Source organism: Scatophagus argus, chromosome 7, assembly GCF_020382885.2.
Source record: "Scatophagus argus isolate fScaArg1 chromosome 7, fScaArg1.pri, whole genome shotgun sequence".
Lineage (NCBI taxonomy): Eukaryota > Metazoa > Chordata > Actinopteri > Scatophagidae > Scatophagus > Scatophagus argus.
The window spans coordinates 10,894,286-10,905,145 of NC_058499.1; the positions used below are offsets into that span (position 1 = coordinate 10,894,286).

The 10,860-nt window shown below is 38.3% G+C and overlaps 1 protein-coding gene across 1 annotated transcript; it reads left to right on the forward strand.

Annotated features, from left to right (window-relative positions):
* The first annotated feature begins 1,714 nt into the window (after positions 1–1,714).
* Positions 1,715–10,860, forward strand: usp3 (ubiquitin specific peptidase 3). Its single transcript, XM_046394879.1, has 15 exons — positions 1,715–2,396; positions 2,703–2,763; positions 3,411–3,548; positions 3,710–3,793; positions 4,029–4,110; positions 4,443–4,522; positions 5,037–5,150; positions 6,138–6,251; positions 6,432–6,581; positions 6,807–6,913; positions 7,030–7,110; positions 7,217–7,335; positions 7,477–7,590; positions 9,077–9,144; positions 9,697–10,860. Exons 1-15 carry the CDS (start codon positions 2,306–2,308, stop codon positions 10,193–10,195), a joined length of 1,902 nt encoding a protein of 633 aa, XP_046250835.1. The 5' UTR covers positions 1,715–2,305; the 3' UTR covers positions 10,196–10,860.

The window sequence follows — 10,860 nt, forward strand, 5'->3', positions numbered from 1 at the left end:
ATCCTTATTTGCCAACAGCCAAATTTTCTTTTTTTTCCAGCTTTTTGGTTGCAAGGATTTCTTGTTTTACTTTATCTCATGTGTGAGAGAACTGAAGACGAAAATGGACTTTGGTCTGGCAAAAAAGACATTTCCTCCATTCTTTTTTCTGTCCATTTCTAAAAAAAAAATCTGATATTTTATAGACCAAACAATAAACTGAGAGAGTAGTAGGCATCATTACACGCAGAAAATCTTTTGAAAAAATTTCCATTAGAAAACAATTCAGTGCTTTAGACAAGCAAAGCAGGAAGAGAGCTGCATCATTCCAAGTTACTCATCATACTTGCATAGAATTACCTGAAACACAGCTAACATTGTGGTCTCATCATCCAAAATATAAACGACATCATTGCTTGGCTCAAAAATTTGCTGAAAAATGTCTGAGGTCTTCTGAAGGCACATGCCAATTCAAAACCAAACACATATATTTAGAGCTGTTTTTGTGCAGCAATGCCCTCTGCACACTCTCTGTTATTATGTTTTTCTGCTCAGCATTTGTGAATCTTTTGATTTAGACTGTAAAAATTTTAACATAAAAGTGTCAAAAACAATCTTTCATATCTTGTTGCATTTATCTTAAAATCATTAGTCGCTTGTGCTCCGTGCAACAAAGCAGCTTTGCGTAATAATAACTGGAGTGAGTACTTTTATGGGAAATGTTCTGGTGGAGTTTTTTTCATTAACTGTAGGTGGTGTAAATATTCATAAAACAATTTGATGATCATCTAGACTAATATTTTTTAATGCTGAAAATGTTCTAAAGAGTAGGTTTTTGTTTAACGAAACAACTTCTCTTCAAGATGCGGTAGCTACCTACTGTTTTAAGTTGGAATAAGGTTAAGGTGTCTGATTTGTCCAAAAAAATATGCTGTTGCCGTTTAACTTGATGTTTAGTTTAACACTATTATTGATGAAATGTAATCTTTATTTTGCAATCCATGATGTCATGTGAAGACTGTTGATGCAGTGGAATGGGAAAAGCATTTTAATGGCCCAATGTTAGAATTGTGTGTGAACCTGGATGGTGAGAAATGCATTAATTCAGAAATAAGTACTTGGAAAAGAAGATTGCATTGCTAACTAACAGAAGACACTATGCAAAAGGTTCATCTTTTACTGGATAAAATGCTGAATGTCTTTCCTTTGAGGTTGAGATCGTATCTTGAGGATGGGTTTGAACATGGTACATTTTTTGACATCAATAATGTCATCATATGTGAGGAAAATAAAGGTTCATCTTCGTAAAAATGGACTACAAATTGTGCATTAACACTCATTTATCATGCTCATTGTTTAAAACTCTACAAGGCATCATAATTTGTAGATCTTGAAATGTTCCCACTTGGTAAACTTGGTAAATCAACATCAATGAAGCTATCATACGGAAAATGAAACTTGGTTGAAAGTGGGCCAAATTGTTTATTTGATTTCTGAAGCAAAGTGAAATATGGTCTTTTGGGGGTGAAAAATTGTCCCAAACGTGTAAAGACAGTGGTGGTTTCAGAAGGAGAAAAGAGTGGTTAAGCACTTAACACGGGTGTAATTATGACGTATATTTACGGTAAAACAATTTCACCGTTTTAACAAGGCTCACTCTGTTTAGGACAATTCACAGCCTGTGGCCATGGGTTGTCACAAACGAGGCAGTGGCTACTACGCATGCGTGCCACGGTGACAAGTTCTATCTCGCAACATGGCTAATTTTTAATAAGGATAACATTAAAGCTTCCACATGTCAATGTCTATAAATGTAATATAAATGACTCCGGGGTCAAATATGCGGCACATTTAGCTTCTCTAAGCGGTCCGGAGAGTGTGAGCTAAGAAGGAAGTAGTCCTACGTACTCCCACAAGCTTTTTCATCTTTGTTTTGTAGTTGGCAAACGGGCGAACCGGCAGACACAACGTCACTTCCTCAAGTTATTTCCATTTGTTTGTGGCAAACGCCCGCAGTTATCTAGTATCTTACACACCAAAGATAACGTTGCTGTTTTAATTTGCAGTATGTCAGAGAAACAGCAGTACCTTTATTTTCTGTAAACTGCTGTACCCTGAAATTATGCAAGAAAATACTCGCTATCAAACGTGTTAGCAAAAACAGGAAAACGTGCGTCCGCGAATAGAAGTAGTTGTTCAGCTAACGTTAGCTAGCTAGTTTACTTTAATTGGCTAACTATTGTTAGCTACCTTGTTCGTTGTATCGTTGGTGTTGTAACGTTAGTGTTGGTGTAACGGTAACTAACTTACCCACAATTGCACACTGATGGAGTGCTCTCATCTGAACTCAAACGTGAGTTGTCCTGTCGATTCCTCCAGGTTCCCTAACGGTGCACCATCCTCCTGGTGTTGTAACGGTAAGAAAAGTGTTTGTCACCCTTTCACCTATCGTTACTAAATTTGGTGTTGATCGAAACATAAATAACAGGTGTCTGTCATATGTATGATCCCAGCGTCTGCCGTCATTTGTACCATCATATTTGTGTCAGCCAGACAAATGATGTAGCCACACGTCCACACAACAGCTATTACAAGTGCAGATAACAGTTTATTAAATGCACACTATATTCCCGTGACACACTAAAGAATTGTCCATTCAAAAGCAAATCATCGCAATACTTTGTCTCTTTTTGTCAAATGTAACAGCTTCGTCTTTTCCCCAGTTTGCAGGTCCAATAAAAGTCCATGGATTTGCCTTAGCTGCCTGATGGTCCATTGTGGAAGGTAAGTTTGTGATATTTTGTTGGCAGCTAAAGCTGTGGTCAGACTGACAAACTCAGCATAAAAGTAATACTTTGCTATGTCTTAATTTGACTTTTGAAATGACAGGTTATACAGTGGTCACTGGGATGGCTTTGTGTAAATGTGGTCCTCCAAAGCTGAGAATAACAAAATACATGTTAAGTATTTGACTTAAGCATTCTCCCAGAGCTATGATTGCATTATGATGGTCTGGCTACTGCCAGCTTCTACTTATATATACGTATATTATACTTCCAACAAGTCGCTGTGTTAAGCATGTTTTGTGTCTGTGGTGCTTGTTGAAAAACATTGATCATTGGACAAGACTTATCACTGGTGAAATATTTCCAGAATACTTACAGACTCGTCTAATGACGTAGAATAAAAATATTCTGTCCACTCCACACATGTTGTTAAAAATGTTTTTATAATTCAGCGGACAGATTTTATCCAGGTGGTTAGAAGAATCTTTGTGGATTCTGGAAATATTATGAAAACATCACTAAGTGGTGGTTTTAGGAGGACAAATTCTTTGATTAACATAAACAGATTCTCTTACTGTTTATGTTAAATTGCCTTTGGGTAGTTCTAGATGCTGTGTGTTTTTAAAGCCATCTCCTCCTACATAGATATGTCAATGGACATGCAAAGAAACACTTTGAAGAGAGCCAAGTTTCTGGCATTAGTCAGAAGAAGGGTGAGAAACAGGAGAAAGAGAAATCCCATCATTCTGTCTGCATGGACTGCAGCAACTACAGTGTGTTCTGGTGAGTGTGCTTCATGACCAACCTATCTAAGGCTACAGCCTATGGCTCACTGTGGGACTCTGTAAAAGTACAGTCATGAAAACTTTTAAATTTACATCTCAATGAATTTGTGTATTGTCTTTTCAAATATACATGTGACTTGACGAATATGGATTTTATAGTTACAGATGTGATGACTTTGTTGTCAATGACACCAAACCCGGGCAGGTGCAGAAGATGAGGGAACATCTTCAGAGTTTAGAAAAGTGAGTCCTTATCTCAAGAATAAAGTCTCACAATATGTTATTTTTCATCTCATTATTTTGTTGTATCATCATTACATTTGTCAGACTACATTAATAAGGAATTTTGACGTTTTGAGAGTAACCAAAAAGAATTGCCTAATCAGGAAGACAGACATGGACATGTACACAAAAGATGTTTCATAACATGTTCAATACAAGAACAGTGTCCCGACAAAGTTTTTCTCCCCTCTTACAGCTCAGCACTGATGGGTGACAGACAGAGGAAAAGAAAACTTCAGGAAAGTCCAGCTCCAGACAGCAAGTTGTTGAAAGACAGTGTAAGTGCCCGAAGATATTCTGATTGTTTTCTTTCGCAAGAAGAAGCAGAAGATATTCTGATTGTTTTCTTTTACAAGAAGAAGCAAATTTGCAGCCAAAATACTGAACTACCACTCAAACCTTTTAAAATTTTTCTGTTACAAGTCCATGTTCACACTGTGGGACAGGATTCCAATTAAATGAGTCATAGCTGCCTTTATACAGCTCTGCACTGACTGACTGTTTAGATATCTTCTAAGGTTAGCTTAAAAGACTTTTTTTTTAGTCTTGAGGCATTAAATATATACAACACAATACATACACCTCTCTCTCTCTCACTTGTCTTTATCAGGATGGGGCGGCTGTAGGTGCTACAGGCCTGCGGAACTTGGGCAACACCTGCTTCATGAATGCCATTCTGCAGTCCCTCAGGTAAGGCTCTGTACTGAAGATGAGGTATGTGAGTGGTCAACTAGCTTTTCAGCATGGTTCTGTAACTCCCCCAATCGACCTGGGGCCCCACGATCAGCCATCCTTTACTAATACAGTCTGGGGAATTTCACAGGCTGCTTGGAAACAAAACACAGTCAAAGGCCAGATTCCTCAGCTAACACATATTTTGCCCAGTTCCTAAAAGCTTATACTCTTGTATTTCCACAGTTGCTTTATGTCAAGTACATTTTATGTTACTGTGGATTATTTAACAAAGCTTGCCATAGATTTTTCTAAGAAGTTTCACTTAGTTTACTAATTTCCAGGAAGCCATTAGTTTCAGTGTGGTGCAGAAACTTGAAATGTGCTTCATGAGGCTAAGTCATTGTGACTTATTATTTGTATTAATTAGGTGCTTAGACCTCTGTTGAGTATTGGTATTTGTGCATGTTAGAGTTTATGCAAGCTTGGCATTCAGGTGTGAAATATCACAAAACATGTTTTTCTCTGACAGCAACATTGAGCAGTTCAGCTGTTATTTCAAGGAGCTGCCTGCAGTGTCTCTACGCAGTGGTAAGACAGCAGGAAGAAGGATGTACCACACCCGCAGCCAAGGGGACAACAGTGTGTAAGGTCCTCTTCTGGAGGAGGGGGGATATGTGGGCTGAATGCATTTATCTGAAATAAATTTGAGCAATATATAGAACTGACAAATGGCTTATTTTGAGCAATCATGGAATACGACCTTTCCGCAAATCCTTTCTTATGAGACTCTTGGCATTATCTCAGGGTTGTGCTCTGCTGCATAGCAAGACTAGAAGTGTACAACAGTACACTGATTTCACAGTATAGCACGCTATGAGACTTGCTGATTATCTTATCAAGTACCATCGATGGAATTGAACAGTTGAATTTTACCATCAGGTTAAAATTTAAATTTGTCCAAAACTTTGGTTTATGACCACATACCCCTTTAAAACTGCTGACAGTCCCATCAGTGTTCATTGTACTTTGTGTTTAATATTAATTAGCAAGTGTTAGCATGCTAAAACACTGAACCAGATGGTGAACAGTATGAACATTATACCTTTATTATAACATTATTTTAATCACTGTTAGCCTCACAGATCTAATGGTATACTATAGACAAAGATCACTTTTGGTGACACATTTAACTAATAATGAGGTTAACTGAATTACGTAAAGTTGAGTCAAGTCAAGAGGCCATTTCAGTGAAACGCGACGGCGTTCCTTCGGGGACCAGGTGCTACACTGGAATTTAAACATAAATATAACAACTGTACATGGTGACATAGTGACCGACGCAAGACTATACATAATGCTAGCGCCTTGTGTGATAAGAACCTCCCAAAAGGACAGAAACTATCTTTGGGAAAAATTTCTTTCACACATACTTGGAGTTTTTATTTTGGCTTATGTCCACAAGTGTATATATGTGTTTATGTGTTTTGTATCGTGTCTGTAAGATTTCCTCTGTTTTTTTTTTTTGTTCCTTTTCTTTTGTTGACTCAGAAGAATATTATACTTTAGGGGGTAATTTACCCATCTTATCCAATGTGCTAACAGGGTTTGTTTTTTTTGTTGTGTTGAATAGGTCTTTGGTTGAAGAGTTCAGGAAAACCCTTTGTTCCCTGTGGCAGGGCAGCCAGACCGCCTTCAGCCCTGATTCCTTATTTTATGCTATTTGGAAGATCATGCCAAGTTTCAGGTATACCAAAGTTGAACAAAGAATGCGAGCATTAAGCTCGTATTGCTGAGCAGTAAGCTGTTTTGTTTTCTGTCAGTGTGTTTAAGTGTAGCATGTTATATTCAAGATGTAATGCAGGCTGGAATGTTCTGTTGTGAATTATTACATAAATGTAGATAAAAGCTGTATTTGTTTATAAAGGGGCTATCAGCAGCAGGATGCCCATGAGTTCATGCGCTACCTGCTGGACCACCTCCACAGAGAGCTCCAGTACAGTCGCAACGGTGCGTCTCACCCAGTCTCACCTCAGGATGGCGTCAGACTCTCCAACACAGAGGGCAAATGCTGCATGTAAGCCCATCTAACTTTACAAATATTTTATTTTTGCCTGTTGGTGTATGTGTTTTCATGTTTGGGGTTGATTTTATGTTGACAAAGTATATGTTTTAACATTGCAGACCTTCTGGCCTTTATTCTTATGTGTTCAATTCCTTTCATGATCATTTTTTAAAAAAAAAAAAACTGATTGCACTGATTGATTAAAAGTGCTTATGTTTTCCTTTTGGATCTTTACAGAAATGGGACTGCAAGTGTTGTCACATCCATTTTCGGTGGCATACTTCAGAATGAAGTCAACTGCCTGATATGTGGCACAGAATCTCGGAAGTTTGACCCATTTCTTGGTAAGAAAGCTGACGACAGGCTGAGTGTTTTTCAGTCGTCTTGTCATCAGGCAAAGCTGTGTCACTTGCACAAACGTATATGTGATAATGTCCCTTTTCTTGTCTTTTTCGCTCAGATTTATCTTTGGACATTCCCAGTCAGTTCAGACAAAAGAGAAGTAAGGACCAGGAACCAGGGCCAACATGCACCTTACGTGGTAAGTTTCCTGCTGTTGATTCCGTGACTCATTAGACATTTTTGGCAGCATTACTTTCTGTACTGCTGAAATTTATTGATAGCATTTACATTTGATTTTGTTTCAGACTGCTTACGTAGCTTCACTGACCTGGAAGAACTTGATGAAACTGAGCTGTACTTTTGCCACAAGTGTAAAAAGCGGCAGAAATCCACTAAGAAGTTCTGGATCCAGAAGCTGCCAAAGGTAGGAGACCAGAAATTCTCAACTCCTTTTTAAATTTTTTTTCTTTTTGGTTTAATTTGACTCTGTATTATGTGAGGCAAGTAAGGCAGTGGTGAAAATGGTGTGTTTTGGGATAATTGGAGGTTTTATTTCCAATTGTAGGTTTTGTGTCTCCACCTGAAGAGGTTCCACTGGACAGCCTTTTTGAGAAACAAGGTGGATACCTATGTGGAATTTCCACTGAAAGGCCTGGACATGAGGGGCTACTTACTTGAGGTGAGCTCAAAACCGAAGAAATGCTGACCATGGAACTTAACAATAAAGATTTTATATGTTGTACTTCAGATCTATAACACAGTATGCAAAATAAAAGTACCCACCAATACTTGTATTAATAAGCCATCCCTGTTTTTGTCTGTGTCCACTTTTATGGAAAATTCCAAGAGAAAAACAAAACAAATTTTATTAGTATTACATCAGCCGTACTTGTGCCAAAGTTGAACCTTTGTAATGAAGAGGTGTGGTTTGGTAACATTTCAGCACTCAGAACTTAAGCATTTTGCATAAGATCTTTCCATGATGTGACTAGACAACCGACTCTGTAAAGTATGTAAGTTGGTGAACAGAATTGGAAGTTGGGCACAAACTACAGCCACAGACAGCGTGAAGAATAGATGATAGATACTGTACTTTATGTAGCATTATCTTAGTTTATTTAGTATATGTTCAGTCTGTTTTTCCTACTAACAGTTAGGCCTTGGTTGGTTTTTGTTTGTTTACTTTCTCTTGGGATCAGTTAAGTATCTATCTATCTATCTATCTATCTATCTATCTCTCTATCTCTCTATCTCTCTCTCTCTCTCTCTCTCTCTGTTTATGATTTGAAAGTATATATAGTAGTTCTTTTTATTTGCAAAAAATTTAAATGGTTCCTTTGCCAAGATAGTGATTTGCTAACTAAATTCTCCTGTTGTGTCGGCTCATGGTAGATTTATATCCACAGTGACGAAGCATGCGTCTTCAGTTTGCAACCAGAGAAATCAGTTTTGACCTCTGCTGCACCTGGAAAATGCTGGAAATTGTGTTAAATTTGCATTGCATGTACACTAACAGGGCTGAAACAAGTATTTGACTAGTTGAAATGAATCAGCAAATATTGTTCATTAATTGTTTAAATAATATTTTTGTAATCAAATTGCTATGAATTTAGCTTCTCAAATGTGAGGATGTGCTATTTGTCTTAATTGGACTTATTATCTTTGAGCATTCTTCACAGCTCTCTAATATTTTACAGATCAATCATAACAATCAACACCATTAGCAGTGAAAGTTATTTTTGAGATGAAGATGGCTATAAAGAGAGAAAGAAATCTGAATTTTAAATTACTGGGTGATATCTGCAGCGCTTCTGTTGTGTGGCAGACCTAGAGTGGGGTACCAGCAGAAATTATTTCCCTTTAAATGATTCATTTTTTTGTTATTCTTGTGTAATTTTTAAATTGGTGAAGCCTCTCCTTGCGTGAAACACCAGCAACTCTTTCATCCTGCTTACTGTAACCATCAGGGTTTTTTGGAATTTCAGTGTAAGATAATTAACGTTTGAAACTTTTCTAACTTTTATGTGTCCGCTTGTCTGAATGTGTGACCTCCAGGTGCTAAGTGGTCTTACTCCTCTTAAGTTTTATGGAATAAGTTAGTTAGATGATATGGGAATTGGGAGCCCAAAAAGGAAATCTTTCTCTTGTTTTTCTTATGTTTGCAGCCAGAGAATTCATTACCAGAGAGCTGTCTGTATGACCTCGCTGCTGTCGTCGTGCATCACGGCTCTGGGTGAGTAGATGAACCAGTTTTAGCACACAAATGAAGAACTTGATATTTACTCAGGTTTCATCTGTTTAATTATAATGATCTGTTTCAGCGAGCACACACGGCATGGTCAATCAATGTGTAAATATCAGACTTGTTTGGATTTTTTCCCCCCACCTTAAAGATTAGATTAGACAAATTATCATATGTTCAAATGCATGCAAGATGAGCATTTGTCATTATCGTAGAACATTAACATTATGATCCCTAAATAGCAGAATACTCAAACATCAGTCTGTACATTTTCATCTGTCGAACAGCTTTGCCTGCTGGCTGTCAGTCACCCAGTTGTAACCACTAAACACCAAAAGGTATTACGCTCAAAGTCCTTGAAAATGTGTTTAGAGATGCCAATAAGAACGGTTTGTCAGCGTGCTGCTGTTTTACCTTTGGCCTCTAAGTGGCGATGTTGCACTGCTGCTGCGTTCTCCTGCTGAAAGCCTCTCCCTCTAGCATTAAATGAAGTCCTTTAAGAAGCCAGACAGCAAATCATGATATATGTGTCTGTGTTCACAGGGTTGGATCAGGGCATTATACGGCATATGGCATCCACGAGGGCCGCTGGTACCACTTCAACGACAGCACAGTGACTCTGACCAATGAGGACACGGTGAGGAAGGCCAAGGCCTACATCCTCTTCTATGTGGAGAGGACTGAACAAGTGACCTCAGACAAGACTGCCACGAAAAGCACAGCCACTAGCAAGCCTGCTGTGGACGCAGCAGTAGCAGCAGCAGCAGCCACGGACAGTGTGGCTTCAGAAGTAGTTGCTCAGGACAGGGTTGCAGCAAGCACGGTCTCTACAGACATGGTTTTAATGGACGTGGCGGCGTCACACGTGAATAACCTGGATGTGGCGGGTCCAGAAAACACTGCGTTGAAAAATGAGGGTGAAGACATGGCTGAACCGCATAACGCTGACACAGCTTCAGTGCATGCTACAGCAGATAGGGATACCTCAGACGAGGCTGCGACAGAGGAAGCCGGCCAAGCTATACAAGCCGTTGCACAATGATTCTGTCAGACTGTCGCAGACCAGCTCGTCACTTCATTTTGTCCTCACCTCAATCACATTTCTCACAGTGCTTGATTTAGTTAAAGTTCACATTGTAATGTATGTGCAACTGTTTTGTTTTTTTTTTAATGGCCTGCATGACAGCATCGTGTATAATTTGCTGCTCGAGTTTTGTTTAGTATGACTTTTTGCATTTATTTTTTTGATGTTGAGGTAGACTCCTCCTTATGTAATAGATTCCAAAGGTGACTGTTTTAAAATAATAAAGTAAAGCTGTAGCCTTTGAAAACCTCACTTGGTCCAATGTTTAGTGTAGACTGACTAGTGTGTAAACACACTCTCAATTTAACGATGTTTAGATTTTTTTAAAGTTTCCGATTTTGTAATTTTCGCCTCTTGAAAACCTGGTATTTCTGTTTTCCAGTTATTAGGGAAGAATTTTAGCATACATAATGCAATGCATTTATTGACTGACAAGTGCTCGCTAGGGCTTTAGAAAATTCTTATTGACCAGAACCAGCGTGAAAGAAATGATTATTCTCAAACTGTTCTGTTTGTCTGTGTTGATGTTGGAGTATAATTTAAAGTTTGATGTTGATCTGAAATGGATGTAGAAACATGTATCAGGCGAAGTGATAAAATACAATGGAGAATCTTTTTTCAAA

What these genes read in the sequence shown, in the direction of transcription:
- usp3 (XM_046394879.1), top strand. Translation starts at nt 2,306, where the DNA reads ATGGAGTGCTCTCATCTGAACTCAAACGTGAGTTGTCCTGTCGATTCC. An exon ending in AGCAACTACAGTGTGTTCTG is followed by an intron (nt 3,549 to 3,709) that starts GTGAGTGTGCTT and finishes TGGATTTTATAG; the next exon opens with TTACAGATGTGATGACTTTG. An exon ending in GCAAGTTGTTGAAAGACAGT is followed by an intron (nt 4,111 to 4,442) that starts GTAAGTGCCCGA and finishes TGTCTTTATCAG; the next exon opens with GATGGGGCGGCTGTAGGTGC.